The sequence below is a fragment of the Setaria italica genome, chromosome III, assembly GCF_000263155.2.
Source record: "Setaria italica strain Yugu1 chromosome III, Setaria_italica_v2.0, whole genome shotgun sequence".
Taxonomy (NCBI): domain Eukaryota; kingdom Viridiplantae; phylum Streptophyta; class Magnoliopsida; order Poales; family Poaceae; genus Setaria; species Setaria italica.
Genome location: NC_028452.1, coordinates 8,971,640 through 8,993,627, shown reverse-complemented (window position 1 = coordinate 8,993,627; position 21,988 = coordinate 8,971,640). Strand labels below are relative to the sequence as shown.

General features: G+C 45.1%; 1 protein-coding gene and 1 long non-coding RNA gene across 2 annotated transcripts; both read left to right on the top strand.

Annotated features, from left to right (window-relative positions):
* The first annotated feature begins 1,204 nt into the window (after positions 1 to 1,204).
* On the top strand, positions 1,205 to 3,035 carry LOC111256585. The gene is made up of 3 exons (XR_002676628.1): positions 1,205 to 1,401; positions 1,527 to 1,645; positions 2,577 to 3,035. It is a non-coding gene; the product is annotated as an uncharacterized LOC111256585 (long non-coding RNA).
* Positions 3,036 to 5,179: 2,144 nt separating this feature from the next.
* On the top strand, positions 5,180 to 7,677 carry LOC101752667. Its single transcript, XM_004961019.2, has one exon. It carries the CDS (start codon positions 5,213 to 5,215, stop codon positions 7,523 to 7,525), a length of 2,313 nt encoding a protein of 770 aa, XP_004961076.1. The 5' UTR covers positions 5,180 to 5,212; the 3' UTR covers positions 7,526 to 7,677.
* The last annotated feature ends 14,311 nt before the right edge of the window (positions 7,678 to 21,988 follow it).

Below are 21,988 nucleotides of genomic sequence, written 5' to 3'. Positions count from 1 at the left end.
TAAAAATGTTGTGTGCTAAGCAATGTCGTTTCATCGTAGCAATGCACGGGCATCTTGCTAGTAAAATATGAAGTATTGACCAGGCCAATGAGTGGGGCAAAAACTTGACTTTTTGAACTATAAGTTGGATGGAAGATCGGTCATGCATTTGTTGGTAAGACCATGAACTTGATGGTAATGGTTGATTTATAGGCAGAGAGGATTGTAAGACCATGAACTTGATGGTAACGCAAGGCACAAGACATAGATATTTATACAGGTTCGGGCCGCCAGTGTAGTGTAATACCCTACGTCCCATTTTGAGGATTGTATTGCATCCTGCGCTCAGGTGTTGGTTGTTGTGCTAAGGCATGGGATCTGTTCCCCTCCTAAGGGTACCCCTACCTCCCTTTATATACTCCGAGGGGTAGGATTACATGGTAGGACCCCTAGTCGGTTACTATAGATGAGATCCAGTCGGATTACAACTGCTTACAGGGAACAAATTTTACCTTCTTTATCAAGTCGGGTCGGCCTATTAGTGGTCGGCTGGACCCTCCATGAGGGTACCTGGGTATCTATGCCCCTGAGCGGTGTGGGGTTGAATGACAGCCCGACATGAATGCCGAGTTGAATAAGCTTCGCTCGAGTGCTTTCATCGTCTCGTTGCTAAGAAGCTGCCAAGTGCTCAAAGAAAAATCCTTGACCTTAGAGTCTTTATCTTGTGAAACGCCATGGACGCACGTCAAGTGATATCCTATGCCCAGCCTCCGAGCCCTCGAGCACGAGGATTAGCGGAGCCACGGAGGCATGCCGAGTCGCCTCCCGCATCCCGCCTTTGAGCCTAGGAGGTCGGCCTAGTGGCAGGAGGCACAGCAAGTCATCTATGGCATCCAGCCCCCAAGCCTAGGAGCCGGCCGAGTCGCAGAAGCGTACCGAGTACTAGAGTAAGAAAAGTTACACAACATGATAAAAATATCGCGCGCTAAACAATGTCGTTTAATCGTAGCAATGCATGACATCTTGCTAGTAAAATATAAAGTATTGACCAGGTCAATGAGTGAGGCAAAAAGTTGACCTTTTGAACCGTAAGTTGGATGGACGATCGGTCACCGTGGCTCATCGAAACACATCCGTTTGATTACTAATATGTATGATTTGGGTATTGGATGAATCATGACGAGTCGTTAAACATAGACCATCGGACGTGGGTTAGGGTTTCTTTTCGAAAAAAGAACCGAACCCTTCTCCTATTCAGCCACCACTCCCTAATTCCCATCGTCGCTGCCCCATCCTTTTCTCCAGCTTCCTGCCGCCGCCGTTGATCCCGCTTCCTGCTGCCGCCGTTGAAGCTTGCGTCGTGTGGCTGCCTACTGCTGCCGCCTGGTCCATCTCTTTGAGGCTGCTGCTTTCCTACATCTGGTTCGTTTAGGGGCCCTGTGGTCTGCGGCCCTCATCTCCTGATTTCCTCTCGAATTCTTCCTCCCATGCGTTCCTTTGGTCCTGATTGCTCTCTGCTGCTTCTTGTGCAATATTATTGCTACCAGGGAGGGACCAAACTAGCGTGGGGAGGGGGGAATCAGGCAAGAGAAAGGTGCAGATGCAGGGGATAGAGAAGGGAGGAAAAGTATTATTCCTCCATCGATTCTTGATTCTTGTTGCTAAGGTAAATTTCCAATTTGTCCTAGATGCACAGAGGTTGGTCTGGATGCTTCAGGTCATGAACGAAGCTTGTTTCGGTGGACTGAATTAATTCGTACAGCAGCCTTCCTTTCAAATCTGGAAGCAATTCGTCTAAAATTTTAGGAACTCATTGATACAAAAGTTGTAGGTTTCATCGATATCTTTCCAATGGCGCTGGTTTCATTCCAATCGATCAGCAGTTTAAGAGCAATGGCCAAAACAGTGCAGCTGCCTACCATGGATGTTTCTGCGCAGGAATATGTTTAACTATTTTGCACTTAGTTAGAGTCAATATTGGTCCCGGTCACCCATAGGAAAGTTGCTGGAAATTTTGTGTAGATATCCAAGACGTGTTCATTTTCCACATTTGGTTAAGTGGATAAGAAGTTATGATTAAAACAGTAGGTCATGCAGTAACTTAGGGAGTAACTTAGGGGGTGTTTGGTTCCACGAACTAAAGTTTAGTTCTTGTCAACCAAAGTTTAGTTCTTGTCACATTGTTTAGATACTAATTAGGAGGACTAAACATGAGCTAATTATAAAACCAATTGCACAGATGGAGGCTAATTTGCGAGACGAATCTATTAAGCCTAATTAGTCCATGATTTGACAATGTGATGCTACGGTAAATATGTTCTAATCATGAATTAATGAGGCTTAATAGATTGTCTCGAGAATTAGCCTCCATCTGTGCAATTTATTTTGTAATTAGTCTATGTTTAATACTTTTAATTAGTATCTAAGCATTCAATGTGATAGGGACTAAACTTTAGTCCGTGGAACCAAACACCCCCTTAGTCAAAACTGCAGAATATTAGAGAAGTGGCAATTTAGAGTTTGGGCAAGTAATTTCTTCTATTAAATAGACTTGCGATCAGTACAGACTAGTTTCTAAGTGCGATTTTGCTCCACAGGTTTGGAGAGTTCTAGAGCTGAGCGAGAGGCGTCGGTTCCCATCAAGGTTAGGGCAAGTGCATGATGAACCTGTGTGTTGATAAACTTGCTCTTTGGATGTTTTCTTGTGCCTTTCAAGTATGTTGTCCCAAGTTCATGTTCATGCTATTCAAGTTGTATTATTTGATTCCTGATCCATGATTCAAGTTTCAAGTTACTTCTTTATATTTTTTATTATGTTTTGCTTCTGATTTGGTGGTACTTGCTGAGTATTTTTACTCAGCTTTGTGTTTATTTAGTTTTTAGGTACCAAATGACCGCGAGCATGCGTGGGAAGTGGGAGTAGCATTCATCCAAAGCACACACGTTTAATTATACTTATTTTTAGTTAAATCCATTCATTCAGTAAAACTGTAATTAGTTAAGTTGGTTCCTTTATCGTTGGTTGATGGTGGAACGTCTTGGGGTTGATCCTAGGGAAGGGCTGATGCTTACTTATTGCTTATATGTTATTCTTATTGCTTATATGTTATTCATATGGTTTACTTGTGGTTGACAAGTTCGGATGCCCAATTTACAAGGGAAACTTTGTCAAAATTTTCAATAAATTCTAAACTTGTATTTTAATTATGCTTTTGTAGCCTCCGGGTTTTGGGAAAAATCCGGGGTGTTACAGCATTACCTCAGGGCTTGTAAAAGCAAGTTTTCGCTTGCCGCTCGGAGAGAGCCGAATCCGCTCTCAGAAGCGGGTAAGGTGCAAGGCTTGCCTATCAAAGAGAGGCTTCAAATCCGCTCTCCGCAGCAGGCAAGGCAAGACTTAGCCCATCAAAGAGAGGCAAGGCAAGCCTCGATCGGCAACCGAGCACACCCTAAACTAATACTCCTCCCGTTTCAGAATATAGCTACATTGTCTAATATCAACTTTTTAACTTAGACCAAATATCTCTAAAAGTACTACCTCCGTCCTTAAATATATGACATTTAGGACAAGCTAATGAACTAATTTGCTTATCCTAAACGTCATATATTTAAGAACGAAGGGAGTAATTCATTTCTAATAAAAATTTTACATATTATAATAATTAGTTTCAGGATAAATCTAGAATTTTTTGAAAAAATCTAAAAGTAGCTATATTTTTGGACTTAGGGAGTATAAAGATAATGAATTGATTTCAAATGATAACTAGCTGCTTTTAATAACTGATTCGACCAACTAGCTAGCTTCACATATAGTGATCCTTTCATGATCGTTCCAGGCTGCAAGATGACTCTTTTTGTTTGTTGGACCGATATTGCTTTGGAACTCCGTAGCTTCTATGATTCTTGGCAACTTTTCCCCTTTTTTTTTGTTGGTTTATTTTTTCCTTCTAACGAATCAAAGTACCTTTTTCTTTAAACAAATTCTTTGAGAATGTCTCCACTAGTGAAATAAACCACTCTATATCAAATGTACACATCACACCAAAAGATAGCATAATAGATAATACGATCAATGGATTAACTATAGCACACATTCTCCAAAGTTATATCGGTTCATATGATATAGAGATTTACTAATTTAATTCTTATTAGGAAGCATAAGTAATCTGTTGATACCTCTCTTCATTAATTCCCTTGGCAAAACACTAACATAAGCAACCTTCTGGCTAACTACGGAGCCAGATGTCCGACAAGGAAGGAAACAAGCTTTAACCATTCATACCATGCATTCCATAAAATGGGAGCATACTGAAATCATCAGATCCTGGAGCAATGCATGGCTGCGGATTAGAACAGGTTCCATCCAATAATATTAAAAAACTCGCCAGCGGTGAATTGCGTTCCCCAAAGGAATCGAGATGCACTGACGATATATTATTCCTTTTTAAAAAAAAGGAAAATCCAGATCTAAATTTTGCTGTCCTAGTTTTATGCCAAGATTTATGTTTAAGGATTGTGCCTATATATATGTGGTAAGAAAAATCAGCCTGACAGGTCTTCCAAGGACACCTGCATTTTATTGGTACATGCATACATAGGGTCTTCTAAACCACATGAGCCTTCACTCTTGTGTCTGAGGGCAAATATATATGGAGGATATATATGGAGGTATAAAGCCTGGACGAGTGTCTTTGTCCATCGCAAGAAAGCTCGGATTCGAACGCTTTTAATGTGCAAAATGAATGCTTTGGAACATTAGGTACTTTATCGAAAGAAGATCCTTTTACTTTGGCCTCTGTTCATTTGTTCATACTTGATCACTGATGTAGTTCATACGATGCCTTGCTTTACTTTTGTTGTTTCATAAGTAAATACATGCTAGAGGCAAACTATATTATAGAAACGGTCCACACATTGTTTCTTTTAGATGAAACCCTTCTCGCCTTTATCTTCATATATTCACTAGTAATTACTTGTCAAATCATCAAAAATGCTGACATTATTGTACCATATTTAATTAGAAGTAGCCTTCAAAACATTCATAAGGTTTACGTGAGTGCATGTGAACTTCTACATGTATCTTATATTTAGAAAACAATCAAACGTTCTACCGGAAAAAATACTTAATTATTTTTAACACAATTGCGCTCAAGAGAACCCTCGCGTGGGCATTATCCTACCCGCTTACTATATGTATGTGGGTGCGCGAACATCCTGCCAGGCAGCCATTAGCGAGATGGATTCAAGCTACCACTACAACCTATCGACGGCTTGTGACATAAACGTCACCATTTTCAACAACCTGACAGAGTCCTATAGCAAGCAGCTAAATGACACATCCACCTTGTCCACCTCCTTCATCATGTTCGTCCTCACTGCTCTCTTCTTCAACCTCAACCTCTTCAGCGGGCTCTCTCACGTCAGCGCCATCCTCGACCCCAAGATCCGCCTCGGCCTCACCTCGGCGCTCTCCCTCTTCCTCCCCGTCATGTCCTACCTCTTCTCTGAAGCCAAGAATGGCTCGGATGTTGGCCCCAAGTCCGAGCTCCCGCTGAGGGCCCGCTTCATCCTCATCTGGATGCTCCTGGTAGAGCTCCTCCGCAAGAAGGTGGAGGTGATCAAAATGCAGGGGTACTCCGGCACCATAGAGCGTGCCGGGCGTGTCCTCTGGCTTGGCAGCCTTGTCTTCTCCAACCTGCAAGAAGCAACCGGCCGAAAGGCGATGACGGGCATCCTCTGGCTCCTCTGTGCCACCAAGCTGGTGCAGAGAATCTCCTTCACTGAGGTGGGGAAACGTTCTCTGGCCTTTGGCAAGAACGCCCGGGTTATCACCTCCTACATGGCTCAGGTGCTAGAGAAAGATCAGCAGGGCCACCGATTCCGACCAGAAGACCGGGACGAACTGCTGAAGGGATGCCAGTACGCGGTCATGGAAGAAGACGATTTGGTGGTTGAAGCCATCCCAAGTGGATACAGGCTCAGAGACGACGCCAACGTCGTCGCCACCGTCGACAAGATCTGGGGGCTCCTGGATACTGATCCTCTCCTCGATTCTCTCGACCGAGACCAGCGGTTGAGGATGCTCTGCCTGTCCTTTTCACTCTTCAAGCTGCTTCGCCGGAGGTTCGAGCGCCTGCCGGCAATGACTCCGGCAGAGACTCGGAACTACCGGGAAGTCATCCTGAAAGCCCTGTACGACGAAAGCACAAGCGCAGCAGAGGTAATGTTCCAAGTGACAAACGACGAGCTCAACTTCCTGTGCGAGTATTACCACTCCGTGGTCCCTGTCGTCTTGGCAAGCCCCTTCTTCTTGCTCGCCAACTACTTCCTCCTCCCACTCGTTGTGTTTGTCATGTGCCTCGTGGTCATCGTCCTGTGCAGCAATGGCGATGTTCCCTTCGCCTTTCGTAGCATAAAAGACGACGACTACTTCACTTTCTTCGGCATCACCCAGATGACTCCATGCCTCCGGCAGTTCTTCAAGTCTCCAGTAGTGTTCTTCTGCACCGTCGACTTCTCCATCACCTCGCTCCTTTTTCTCATGTTCATCTACGAGGAGGTATGGGAGTTCTTCGTCTTCCTCTTCTCCGACTGGTTCCTTGTGTCACTGCTCTGCAAGTACGCAACAAAACCCCAGTGGCACAACAGCCGCGCCTTCGGCCGGTCCATCCGCTGCATCTTGTTCGCACGAAGCCTGATGAGCCGTCCAGGCATCAGGTTCCACCAGTTCTGCGTGCTCAAGTTTTGCGGCCTGGCGATGCCAGCCCAGCTCTCGGTGAAGGTGCCGATCCTGCCGACGATCCCGGTGCCCAGAGAAGTCAAGCATTCAGTCATGGAATACTTGAGCAAGTTGCACGACCGTGATGGCAACCACACCTCTCTGACTCTCAGCAATGGGAGGCTCGCACTCGCAGGCCATCCGGAGCTCTCGCAGTTCTGCGAGAGCGATAGCGTCGCTGAGGTCATCCTCACCTGGCATATCGCCACCAGCCTCCTGGAGGTGAAGCATCCACCTCAGGGTAAGAACAACGTGGCGACGAGCCTGTCCAAGTACTGCGCTTACTTGGTGGCCTTCCACCCGGAGCTGCTCCCGGACAACCAGGACAGCGCGGAGCTCGTGTTCAAGGGCATGAAGGCCGAGTTGTATGACCTCCTTGGGTTCTGGGACTACTTTCTCTCGTCGTGCGCGCGCACCCGACACCGCAAGATCATGGCCAGCAGTCCGGCAGAAGCCGCCGCGGCGGCGACGACGGTGGTGCAGAAGGGTGCGGCGCTGGGCCGGATACTTGAGAGGAAAGCTGCGCATCCTGGGGAGGGCGTGTGGAAGGTGCTGGCCAATCTTTGGGTCGAGCTCTTTGTCTACATTGCACCGTCGAGCAACGAGGAGTGCGTGGCCGGGCATGAGAATGTGCTGGCGAAGGGCGGCGAGTTCATCACTGTGCTTTGGGCGATGGCCACACATGCCGGGATAAGCCGCCCGGCCGACGCACCGCCGGTGGAAGTCGCGATCGAACGCATCATGGGAACAACGCGTGATGTTTCTGTGTAAACGAGAGGATCCCGGTTCATCTCCAACTATGATTATATTGTTGTGCTATGTTTGGCTTGGTTTGGTGTGCGGTAGCCTCACAAAAGTTTGATTGTTGCTCACGACTAAACGTGTATGGCTCATCGAGTTTCATCGAGGTTGCTTCTTGTGCATGTCTAGTGCGTGTCCTCTGTTTGGATATAACTTCAATCATTAAAAACACATTGTAATGAAATTTAGCGTGAAACTCATTCAATACACTGTATAGATATGCGTGCTTATTTACTTATAGCCCCATTTGGGGGACATCTAGCGTTCTCAGCTTTAAATCAGATTATCAGTTTTAGGGCACGGTCAACCACAGTTTAGACGGCTGCCGTCTGCAAGTCACATACACTAAGTTATCTGCGAAATATTTAATCTATTTGTAGGCACATAAATCTCAAGTGTAAATTTGATCTGTGTAGCCTCAAGGGCCGTCCAGCACTCCTGCTCACTTGTCACGCCGTTCAGCTAGCAAAGCAGATCTTTTCTTTTCTATCTTATCCTTTCACACGACCGGATGAGTCCAAGACCACCCATCTTCTTCGTTGCTCATCTCTCTCTCATGTCCTTGGTTCCTCGCGCATCATGGAGGGGTCGAGGTTAGGGACCTCAAGGCGCAGCCCCTCTCTCTAGCTCTCTCACAACCGCGCTTAGTGCTCGGTGCTTCTACAGGTGGCAGTGCGGCGCAACGTCCAGCGCGGCGCAGGAGGAAGGGTGCGGCGGGGTGCTGCCGGCGAGGTAGGCAGGTTGCGACAGCCAGCTTCTGCGCGATGGCGGACAGCTTCATGAGCGGCAACAACAAGCGACCGAGATGGGCAGGAAGCAGCGACAAGCAGCTTCCCCGAGCGGCGTCAGCGAGCAGCTTCCCAGGCAGCGACGAGCAGCTTCGCACCATGTCTTCTTCCCACGTCGATTTTGCCGCAGGGGATCAAGCTTCAGCTTCGTCTTCAACAATGGTGCCGTACAACGGTGCTGAAGCCGTCTGTTTGCCTTGGGAGCACGAGCTACGGCTGTCTCTTCGCGAGACGACAGCGCGGCCGTCTCTCGGGTGGGACGACGGTCTTTTTGCAAATATGCCAGCTCACATATGGCAAATCGACACCCGTTGTACGTGCTCTTAGAGTCCATACCATTTTTTATCCTAGCTATTACTCCCTCCGTCTATGTTTATAAGACATGGTATGACTTGACACGATTTTCCAAATAACACTTTGACCATTCATTCATCTTATATTATATTGTTTATGGGTCATAAACTTACCATCATTGTAGAGTATATTTGATTACGAATCCAACCATATAAAGTTTACATTATAAAAATTAAAAAGCAATAGTCACATTATTAGTCAAAGATTGTAAAGTTTGAATCTTGATATGTGTATGCGCTTTATAAATAAAAACAAAAGAAATATTACTAATTGGAGGTTTTTTTTATGCTTATTGGAGGTTCTTTTTTATGCTTAGAGCAACTACGGTAAAATTCCTACTCAAAAAGTTAGATTGACAATCAAAATACTCACTCCAGCAAGAGGTTTTTTTAAGCTTAAAGCAACTACGGTAAAATTCCTACTCAAAAAGTTAGATTGAGAGTTAAGATACTCACCTCACTCCAGCGAGATCCTGCTCATATCTATAGAGAAGTCCCTACTTTCCCTTATCCAACCCTTCTCCCACTGGTCGAGAGAGAAGGCCCCTCTCGGTCGTTGGGTTGTTTCCCCCTCCCCGCGCCTTGCTCCGCTCCTCCCCTGCCGTTGCTCCGCTTCTCCCCCCACCGTTGACCTGCTTCGCGCGTCGCCGCCGATTCGATTCCGCCCAGAGCTCGGCCTCCCCCGTCGTCGGTCCCGCGCCCGCCCGAAGGCTCGGGCTCAATGCCGCCGCCAGGAGGTCGTGCTGCCCCTCCCCTTGCCGCCCAGAGCACGAGCTCGAGCACGCACGGTGCGCGGGCTCCCCTCCGCCGCCCGGAGCTCGGGCTCCCACTCTCCTTGCCACCTGAAGCCCGCAAGCACGGGGCGAACAGGGCGCAGGAGGAGATTGGCGCGGGGCAGCTCAAGCCCCGAGCGGATTTGGGCGGCCGGAGGCGAGCTAGCGCGAGAGATGGGCGGCGCCAGTGAGCTTGAGGGATGCGGAGGCGTCGGGCTAGGGGCGGGCACGGGCGCTGTCTCGAGGGCGCCGGACTGGGGGCGGGTGTGTGCTCCGGTGCTTGGGAGAGGAGAAGGTGGTGGGGAGGATGGAGAGCATGAAGACGTGCGGAGGGGTATTAAGAAAACTGTCCCACTGACGAGTGGACCCACATGTCATATGGGATAGGGGCTCTACAGTTGGGACTTTTGCTTAGAGTTGTGGCTTAGAAAAGTTGGGGCAGCCCCTGTTACCAAGTAGGGACCTTAAGGGCTATTTCTTACGATATTCGCTAGAAAATAATTTATACAAATTCTCATAAAAATAAAAAGTATTTGACCGATAAGCTTTAATCATTATATATAGTCACTGGATCTATTATATTTTCTATAAAAATATTAGCCGCATCAGCGCTAGCTCCCGTCATTCTCTTTTGTTCATTTTCACCTTTTTTTTTCCTTTTCCCACGCGACACAGTACTAATCAGATTGGGTTGTGCCGGAGGTCTGATAGGAGATCTGGACCAAGGAAGACACGCTTGCTCAGTGAATTCTAACAACGTGATATGATTTAATTACCTTTGTGGAACGAAAAACTATTGTTGTAACTAACCTCCGTATAGCTATTCTTTTTTTAAGGTAAATAAGGCTCCTACTGTGGTAAATATATTCAAATAGTGTTTAAAAAAACTGTACAGGAAGGTAGAAAAAGGATATGAAAGATCTACAAGAAGAAAGGTGAAAACGACATATAAGAAACAGAGAGCATGTGAGTTATTTAGCGTAAGGAGTCTGTCTAAGCAAAAGGAGCTCTCTTTATCACTCTTGAATTTGTGAGCATGCGACATCTTCTATAAGTTGATGCTTGTAATAGTCCATGGGCTAAGTTGGACCAACAATTTGAGTATCATGCAAGAGGCATGGTAGCTCTAGAAATAGTTCCAAATGTAAAGTGAAGAGTGGGATAGGCTAACTTAAATATCTAGCTCTAGGAGGCAGCAGCATCAAAGAATTTAGTGCTCTTGTCACCAAACTTTGACCATCTAATTGTATACCTTTTCCTCCAATACTCTTTTTTATATTTCAGCAGCTTCAAGATATGATTTTTGAGGATTTTCCTAAAACTGTTCTCTTGTCTGAACAGAGTTCTTTGTTCCTCCAACTTGTCCAGCACTACCAGAAAAGTGTCACATTCTTTGATTAATTTATTTAAGTAAGAGATATCTTTGCACCATCTCTTAAGGATCCTTCACAATAGCTTAAGTTTTGTTATGATTCTTGTTGCATTATTAGTGGCTCAACTCCAAGAGTTTTCCAAAAAATTCTTCTCCAAATTGATGTATTGAGGGCTATTCCAAAATTTTCTTTCTCAAAAATATATAAACTCACAGCAGAACGCCAATAACTACCTCCACTATTTAAAAACAGGTCACGTCATCATAATTGGGCCCATTAGTTGGGCTGCCCCCCCCCCCCTCACGCAGGATCACCTCCCCCTCGTGACCTCCCTCCCCCTCACGATCTCCAACGCCACCGCCAGGACCTCTCGTCGCCCCTGCACACGGAGGATTTTGTCGCCGCCCCTACCTAAGAAAAGCAGTTTCTGCGATCTCCAACTTCAATTGGAGATTGATAAAACAGAATCATAATGTGTCGACGAAGCTTTCCCATGAATCTGGTGTTGGATTCACCGTCGTCAGATGATGAAGATGATTTGCTTATTCTCTGTTGCTCTAGCATAAGCAGCTAATAATTTCATTTGAAACCTCAATGCAGGACATTGTTGAGCAAAGAGAAGGCAAACCAACATTCAGAAAAAAACAATTCTGATGAAAATGTGAGGCATGATAACCCTGTAGAATCCATTCTGTACACATGCAGCTTGGCCAAAACCATTCTGTCACTTTAAGAGGAACAAATAATATCCATTTATATTTAAGAATGGTATTTGTGAGGAATAAATAGGTTACTTTTCTAGTTAAAACTGGTATAACAGCTGATAATCTCAATCCCAACTGTAATCCAACTTGTCAAATGTATGCGGCTGGAGTACAACAGCAAAGCCAATTTCAATAGGTACAACAGCACAGGCAAATTAATCCTCCTATATTCTCATCTATATAAGCAGCACATAAATATTTCATGTGCCATTTGGCAAACAGTAAATACAATGTACTATTAAGTTTCCAAACCTATGCATCTGGAGTGATGGACATGGTTAAATTGGTAGAACAGCAAAGCCATAATGAGAGAAATTATAAATGCCAATCACACCCAAAAATTATTTGGCTTGGTAGAACAGCAAAGCCATAATGGGAATAGAAGATCAGATTCAAGAGAATCGATGCATCAACTGTTCCTGATATTAACACACCATGGAATGCTGGAGCCTAATGTCATCACCTAATTAGCCATTGCATACATCAAACAGCATAGAAGTAATGAAAATGAACACTGAGAAGGCACATTCCCTATCCCCTTCTGCAGTGCTGCTTGAGACTAGTCAATTGGATTGAGCTATGTCAATGGTAGCTTAGAGTGCAGAAATCAGAATGCAATTTTTTTTGCATCAAGCTTCAACACAGATATGATAGGTGATTAATCTGGACTTAACTACCTTCTGGCCTTCTGAACTACCTCCTTTGCCTATAACATCAAATGCATACCAGATAAGCAGAAGTGAATGTCTCTCCCCCTTTACCTGAATTCCAATCTGACACCATTGTTTTTTGGAAGTAGAATTAATTAAATGCTGAACTATCAACTTAATGGATGTGCAATATGCTTGTTATCAGTTTGCATCCAAAGCAACTTAATTGAGACCAGATGCTTGGCCTAATGTAATGTGCCTTAAACACCGCACTCACTTCACTGGGGACAAAAACTCGATCATTGCATTTAAATACCAAGCTTTGTCCTGACTTTCAGATCAATTTTGTTTCCTATTTTTCTTTTGTTTTAACTGGAAAGTATAACAATCCCAGCTTATAAATAAGGTGATGTATTAAGGATAATGGCAATATCTGAAAGATCAGTAAAGCATGATGCTGCCATGGTGCTAAAACAGTTGATTCACAATTAGAGTCTCACAGGAAATTTCAGAAAATAATCCAAAAAAAACAATCACATATACCAGGGTCTAACACATATAGCATCAGAGTGCAGTAAATGATCCTTCTCATCTCAGTGAAAACAGAGAATTGAAATGAAGATATTAATCTCATACCACATCTGAACTTTATATGTAGTTGAACATAGTGTTTACAATTCATACCATTCACAAGGTGTTGCCGTTGGCCGCATGTTCCAAGATTGCAGGTTGCTCGTCCCTGCAAGGGTACGTCACCGCCGAAAGGGGATCCGAATCGTCGCCGGCAAGGGACGCCATCAGACGACGGGGTGTTCCATGACCTTGCAGATCACCTACCATGTTGCCAGCGTCGGTCTGGTCAATGTCGTCACCGCCGGCCCTTGGGTAAAATCGGTTCATTTTTGGCTCCTAGGTCTGCGTTGCGGACGGCGCTAGAAACTTTCACCACCATATCACGCTGGCCCCGGAGGAGAAGCACTACGACATCAATCTCCATCGCCAAGCTTTGGTGAACTTCATTGAAAAATTCAATCAAATTTTCGACCTCTTCCAAGACCCAAGGGACGAATCCGAGTACAACTCGACTTCTCCCACAACTCGAACTGGTTCCCACGAGCTGGTGCATGGGCCATCGTGTGAATCGATCTACGACACAACTCAATTCCCATTCGGATTCCAAAGCACGGGTGCTATCTTCCATGCCACCCTGTCCAAATCCCTATCCAACTTGGATTCGATTGAGGACCTTGACTACTATTTGGATCCGGACAAGGAGATTCCCTTATCAGGTCCACATCAGGGCCTGGTAATCACATCTACTCTACAAGGTGGATTCGTCTACTGACCCGACATGAAGCCATCTGTTCTAGCCAAGGACAACGAGTCCCGCCTTGTCGCGTACCTCGACAACCTCCCATACCAGGAGAGAATGCCTCTGTCTCTTATCTACGAAGAAGACGGCCCTACAGAGATCATCACGTCAACCTTGGCTAGTGTTTCCCCAGACTGGGAACTACTCGCCATCGTCACTCCTCAAGGGGCCAACGACGGCGAAGAGCTACTAGAAAGGCATTCGCGACGCGAGTGCCATCTAAACGACGTATCACAGGATGAGCTCACTGCCAACATAAAAGAAGAAGAAACACAAAGTCAAAGGACACATAGGCGAGCAAGAAACGCATCACGAGTAGATCACCGATGCCGCCTCGTGAATGACCTACCCATCCTAAACCTAAATCACGCATTTTAAGCAGTTCAAACGCGTCAACATCACACTCCTCTCGCCACCATTACCTCCATTGACCTACTCACTCGCGCGATGGTGCAAGACAAGTATACCAGGCAACTGGCTCTACTGGCGGAGCATGCGTACGAACAACTCGAACCGGAGAGACTGATCAGCTCGGTCCGACGCACCTCATCCCATCATGGCAGTAGCAGCAGGTATCCAAGTCATCTCGAAGCCACCAGAAATGAGGTTCCTAGAATTGAGAATCCTAGACAAAGTCAACATAGACCAGAAGATAGTCGGACGGGACCCTCGAGAGGCCGTGGCCACTATTGGCCCTACACGGAACCTGAGCAACCTCACAACCTCCGTCAGCAGCTCAACCAGAATCGTGATGCTCGTAACATCATCGAAGGGCCCACCGCGAACACAAGCAGAAAGTCGACTACTCGGGAGAAGACACCGACGGGTTCCCAGCCTTTTCAAGTTGAGTACGCAAGATGGTACTACCCGACAAGTTTAAACTTCCAGGTATTAACAAGTACAACGGCAAGCAGGACCCAGTTCAGTGGCTAAGGTGCTACTCGCTAGTAGTCCAAGCAGCAGGAGGAAGCAATGATACCAAAGTCATCTACTTCCCCATATGCATGGAGGTAGGGCCACTCACCTGGCTCGAGTCTCTAGAAAGGAACTCCATTAACACGTGGAGTCAACTAAAGGCGTCATTCAAAAATAACTTCGCCGAAGCAATGCAACGCCTTGGCAAAAGGATCGATTTGTCGCAAGTCAAACAGCAAGGCGAAACCCTGCGTAGTTACCTACGCCATTTCTTTGACAAGAGGGCCACTGTCGTGGATATCACGAAGAAGGATGCCATAGAGTGCTTCCAGAATGGTCTCTATGTGTGGTGGAACCACCCAAATTAAACCGGCTTAAGTGTGCCAACCATCATCTTAAAGGTTAATCCGGTCGCACACACTTAAAATGGTGTAATCTGACAGTCCGTCGGGTCAAGCTCGATTCAACCACTGAGTACCTCGATCAAAACAACATGCAATAAGTCTCACATGAAGGTGAGCGCAGATGATACAACATGGTATTTCAGTTTACAAACATAGAGTTCATAATAAATTTACAAACCAAGTTCGAATCCATAAAGGATTACGAGCTAGAGTTCTTAAATAAAACACAACGGAAGTCTAAACGATAAAGTGCGAATAAAGATACATGACGACATGAGTAGCCCGCCACATGTCATCTAACACGAGATCACCTCAAGGCTCGGCTGGGGACTACTCAACCGACCACCCTTCAGGTAAATGACGGCCATCCCAAGGTTGACCGGCAACCAACTCTATCATTTCTTCGCTAATACCTGAAAGTAATCAACAAAGCAAGGCTGAGTATACTAATACTTTGCAAGACTTACCCGACTATGGTATATACTTAGCCGACTCCTAGTATGAGAGGCTTTTGGTTGAGCGGTTTGTTTTGCCAAAAAACATCTAAGAGTGGATCCTTACTTTCAAGTTTTAGCATCCAAATTAAGGTTGAGCTAACTATTCTAAGTGAGCAACATTTTCAAAACTTTTCAATGTGAGAAAAAACAATTGATTAGATAACAATATCAACACATCATTCCACATTTCCTTTCATTCCACTTCTTACTGCGATGTGACACGGTGATCAAGGTTCTCTTAACCAAGAGCGGCGACGAATTGATTCAATTTATAACCTTGCAAGATGGATCTATACACACGGCATAGGCATGCTCCGTCGAACCGCATATGGCAAACAATTCCCTTAGAGAACGATGGCGGTTGTGAACTCCTGCGACCCTCGAGTGCCCACCGGTACCTCCCCGGACCTGCCGTGAGTTACTGACTAGAACACAAATAGAAAATAGGACCAACTCAATCTACAATCGCACCCTAAGGTACTAGGTTTTACTAGTTTCAACTACCTTTTACTTCTAGCTGTTGGAGGTATGCCCTAGAGGCAATCATAGAGATGATGATATTCCATTTGTATCCATGATTTATATTGTGTTCCTTGAATATCCATTATATGCTACTTGAATTGATTTGCAATTATGTGAATTGTATGTGAAACTCTTTACTTGTATGGTTATTCTAAAGTTGTCCCTAGTTGGAGTTCATGTGAGGACACACATGAATATTAGACTAGCACATGTATTAGTTGATGACTATGTTTCACAAGTCATGGACATGAAGATGTTGAACTAATAATGTGGGCACATGTGGAGACATGTGCTAGGACTGACCCAACACGAGAAGTAGTTCTCTCTTTAAACAACATATATGCTTTGTCCTTAGACCTGAGATTGTCGCATGTATTCTAGATGTGGATCGACCTACTTAGGGGCTATCAAACGCTACGCCGTAACAGGGTAGTTATAAAGGTAGCTTTCGGGTTTGTCAAGAAGCATGCTATGAGACATGGTCAATCAAGATGGGATTTGCCCCTCTCTGATTGAGAGTGATATCTCTGGGCCCCTCGAGTGATCGGATCCGAAAATGCATGGCCATGCTACGTACGGTTAAGAGTTAACCTGCAAAGGGATTCCGAATCACAGGATCAAGAAAGAGCGGTCGGCTTGAAACTAGACCAAATATCGTGAGGCAAAGGGAATAGCATGTATATTTTGTTGTGATGGTTCGTTTGATATGATCTTCGTGTGCGTATAGGAGTTGGCACGTCTTGCTAGAGGCCGCTACCGACTATTGGGCCAAGTAGGAGTACTCGGGCCATGTCTATACGTATCCGAACCCATAAGGTCACACATTTAAGGGGCTGGAAGCCCAATTTGGATGTGATCTGAGTTGGATTAGGTTTAGAAGTACTAATGGGCCTCGGACCCAGAGGCCCGTTAGGAACCTCTATAAATAGAGGGGTAGGGGTGCCCTAGGGTTTACACCTTTTGGAAAAACTCATCTGCCGCGCCTCCCACGCCCTCGCCTGTTGCAACTCACGGATCTAGCAGTCCGGCTTGCGACGCTTCCTCCTTGCACGTGTGGATACCTTGGAGGTGTTGCGCCTGCAGCACTTGGACGAGCCACCAACGAGCCACGACGAGCCGCCGACGAGCCACGACGAGCCGACGATGAGCCGCGGCACGAGGGAGATCTTGCTGCACGTGGACGAGCTGCTGAGGAGCTGCTGGACGTCGACGTGATCGACTACGTACGACTACGTTGATCAACTTCGCTGCATCGACGCGAATCTACATCTTCCGCACCAGTAGTGCGTCGAGTGGTAATCCCGTGATCCTTATACGACAGTTTTCCTAGTTTACGCGGTAGAAATTTTTTGATTTGCGATAGTGTAGCCTACCTCGTATCCCAACAGTAGTATCAGAGCCGTAGCTGTTTTGTTTTGGATTTGGGATGTGTGCATATGGAGATATGCGAGTTTTCAGTTTGATCTATGTCCTAGTTTCGTGTTCTTGCTGCAATGGTAGTGTAACGACATACTCCTACCGGTCGGTTTCCGCCATCGGAGTTAAGTGATACACGTAATTCCAGTTGCAGTGAGAGAAGATCAATGTGATTGGCGAATCGAAATCCAGGTTCATACGCCAGGCGCATGAGATGTGCAATAGTAGATGGGATCTACTACCGGGGTCGGGATTTTTGCCGTGTGCGTATGCTTCGGTAAATCAGCTGTAACTTTTTGGTACGATCTCGGATTGGGGTGAATTTTATATGAAAATTGATCTACAAAAAAAAGTTACACATGGAATTCAACCGCTTCGCCATTTTTGGCGAAATTAGATTTCCCAAATTCGGCTTGGAAGATGGAGTTTCGGGCATCCGAAGTTTGGAACGTTAGGACGCTTAACTCTGTTTTGCAGGATGTATGTATGTATCTTGTGATCAGTATGGCCCCTTTGTGTATGTGATGCATGTGTGTAACTCATTTGTGACCTGCGTGTCGCGCGTACGGCAACACGGCAGGAGCCATATGTGTTGTCACCTTAATGTATTTAATGGTCTGTGTACCAATCTATGATGATCCAAGCAACTATGTAATCTTCATTACTAGCTTCTTTACTAGCTATTAGGCGTAATAGCATATTCTAGTTCTTGGAGGACTCATCACTAGGAGGATGGCGCACATGGAACATGGAGATGGAGATCACCATGGTGAACAGTGTCTATGGAGATGGAGATCACCATATGAAAACGGGCCATACTGTGTCACAACTGTGTGAATGCTATTCTGTTTATGTTTTACTTTCTGCATGCTGTGATGTTAGAAGTAGAACAATCCCTCACAAAGTTTAAGTTAGTATGCCCTCCCAACTAAAACTTGCACCGTCCTATGTCTTGTACAATTAGTGGTGGGTCTATGAAAATAGGGTGCCACTAGTTTTCCTTGATTAGACGGGTTTGTGGGGGAGACTTACACGCATAAGGGTTGGTTTGCTTAACAAGGTTAACTTAACGGTTAAGGACCTTGGGGCATAAAGGTTGGGCGCCGAGACATGGAGATGTCACCCAACAACAGAAGTCATATGTGATATGATTAGCAAAAGTTGCTTACCGATCTACCTTGTTTGCTAGCGGTGATGCTAAAGCTCACTAGTAGACTTGTGAGTTGTGGATCCTGAATCACTAAGTATCAATAGAGGGATATTGATTTTAGTGGGAGTAGATTCTGTTAAAATAGTTTAATGTGATTTGCTCTATCATGGATACGTTTGTCTTAGTGTAGTTTGCATTACTTTTGTTGTAGATTAAATGGCACCTAGCAACACCACACCGTTTGTTTTGCGTTCAGTCCTTGAGAAGGACAAGTTGAATGGAACAAACTACTCGGATTGGATCCGTAACCTGAGAATTGTTCTCAGGGCCGATAAAAAGGAAGATGTTCTAGACACCCCACTACCACCAGTACCTGCTGATGATGCATCTGCTGTCGTTAAGGCTGCTTACAAGAAGGCATTTGATGCTAATCTTGAGGTAAGCTGCCTTATGCTTGCTTGCATGGAACCCGAGCTGCAGATGCAGTTCGAAACAAATCATGCGGCACACGATATGATCGTGGCGCTCAAGGACATGTTCCAGACACAGGCTAGGACTGAAAGGTTCAATGTGTCCAAAGCCTTTCTGGAGTGCAAGCTAGCAGAAGGCCCAGCAGTAGGACCACATGTAATCAAGATGGTTGGTTACACTCAGCGATTGGAGAAGCTGGGCTTCCCAATGGGCAAAGAGTTGGCTACTGACTTCATTCTTTCATCTCTTCCGCCTAGCTATGGGAACTTCATCTCGAACTACCATATGCATGGGATGGAGAAGGGTCTGAATGAACTGTGTGGTATGCTCAAGACAGCAGAGGTAGACATTAAGAAAAGCGCTAGTACCAGCCATGTAATGGCTGTACAGAATAAGCCTACCTTCAAGAAGAAGGGCAATTCTTGGAAGAAGAAGGGTAAGGATGGAGTGTCCAAGCCAAACCCAGCGCCCAAGGCTAAAGCTGGACCTGCTCCAGATAAAGAGTGCTTTTATTGTCATGAACCTGGTCACTGGAAGAGAAACTGCAAGCAGTACCTAGCTTCGTTGAAGAAATGGCGGAAGTAAGAGTACTTCTACCTCAGGTACGCTTGTTGTTAATGTTATAGACAACATATTTCTCGCTGATACAATTATTAATTCTTGGGTATTTGATACCGGATCGGTTGCTCATATTTGCAATTCGATGCAGGGAATGATAAGAAGTAGAAGCGTGGAAAGAGGAGAAGTTGATTTCCACGTGGGCAATAATGCAAGAGTTGCTGCGTTGATCGTCGGGACGATGCAACTCCACCTCCCGTCAGGATTTATTATGGAGTTGAATAATTGTTATTTCGTTCCTAGTTTAAGTCGAAACATTTTTCTCCTTCATGCTTGATGAAGGATGGTTATTCATTTGTGAGTGAAAACAATGATTGTGTGATCTCTAAGAATGATATGTTTATGGCTTTTGCACCCATTGTGAATGGATTATTTGTTTTAAATCTTGATGGTTCACCTGTCTGTAACGTAAGTGCTAAAAGGCCTCGGCCTAATGATTTGAGTCCTACCTACTTATGGCATTGTCGTTTGGGTCATATAAGTGAAAAACGCATGAAGAAGCTCCATTCTGATGGACTTCTAACTTTGTTTGATTTTGAATCATACGAGACATGTGAGGCTTGCTTGCTAGGCAAGATGACCAAGACGCCTTTCACAGGATTTCCTGAGAGAGCAGTAGACTTGTTGGAACTCGTACATAGTGATGTATGCGGACCAATGAGCACGACGGCTAGAGGAGGATTCCAATACTTCATAACTTTCACTGATGATTTTAGTAGATATGGCTATATCTACTTGATGAGGCACAAGTCCAAAACCTTTGAAAAGTTCAAGGAATTTTAGAATGAAGTTGAAAATCAGCGTGGCAAGAAAATTAAGGCCTTACGATCTGATCGTGGAGGCGAGTATTTGAGCCACGAGTTTAGCAATCATCTAAAGAGTTGCGGAATTGTTCCACAACTTACGCCACCTGGAACACCTCAGAGAAACGGTGTATCCGAGCGACGTAATCGAACTTTGTTAGACATGGTTCAATCAATGATGAGCCAGTCGGACCTACCGTTGTCATTTTGGGGATACGCTCTAGAAACAATAGCTTTCACACTTAATAGGGTACCATCTAAATCAGTAGTTAAGACACCATATGAGATGTGGACTAGAAAGGTTCCCAGTTTGTCTTTTCTAAAGATTTGGGGATATGAAGTGTTTGTCAAGCGACTTCAGTCGGACAAGATCACACCCAAGTCGGATAAGTGCATTTTCGTGGGATATCCAAAGGAAACTTTGGGATATTATTTCTACAACTGGTCCGAGGGCAAAGTGTTTGTTGCTCGGAATGGGGTTTTCCTAGAGAAAGAGTTTCTCAAAGGAGAAAAGAGTGGAAAGACAGTGCATCTTGAAGAAGTTCAAGATGAGCCGATCGGGCAAGAATTAATGAGTGATTCTAACGTAGCAGAACAAGTTGAGATACCCATGGCAAGAGAAGCACCGCCACAACCATGAAGGTCGGCAAGGCTCCGCGAAATGCGGGAAATATTATTGTTGGATAATGATGAGCCTGCGACATATGCAGAAGCAATGATAGACCCAGACTCCAAAAAATGGCATAGTGTCATGCAATCCGAAATAGAGTCCATGGGAGACAATCAAGTTTGGAACTTGGTTGACCCGCCTGATGGTGTTAAAGCCATAGAGTGCAAGTGGACCTATAAGAAGAAAAAGGACATGGATGGAAATGTTCACATCTATAAAGCACGACTTGTCGCAAAAGGTTTTCGACAAGTTCAAGGAGTTGACTACGACGAGACTTTCTCGCCCGTAGTGATGCTTAAGTCCATACGGATTATTCTAGCTATAGCTGCATATTTCAATTATGAGATATGGTTGATGGATGTCAAGACAGCTTTCCTGAATGAGAACCTAGTTGAGGACGTGTATATGATACAGCCTGAGGGTTTTGTCGATCCAAAAAATGCTGGAAAGATATGCAAGCTTCAAAGATCCATTTATGGATTGAAGCAAGCATCTAGGAGTTGGAACATTCGTTTTGATGAAGTGGTCAAAGAGTTTGACTTCACCAAGAACGAAGAAGAGTCTTGTGTTTACAAGAAGGTTAGTGGGAGCTCTGTAGTATTTCTAATCTTATATGTGGATGACATATTGCTGATTGGAAATAACATTCCTATGCTTGAGTCCGTAAAGACTTCACTGAAAAATAGTTTTTCGATGAAGGACTTAGGGGAAGCGGCATATATTCTGGGCATTAAGATCTATAGAGATAGATCGAGAAGGCTTATAGGATTAAGCCAAGATACTTACATTGATAAAGTGTTGAAGCAGTTCAGCATGGAAGAGGCAAAGAAAGGGTTCTTGCCTATGTCACATGGCATACATCTCAGTAAGACTCAATGTCCTTCGACTGCTGAT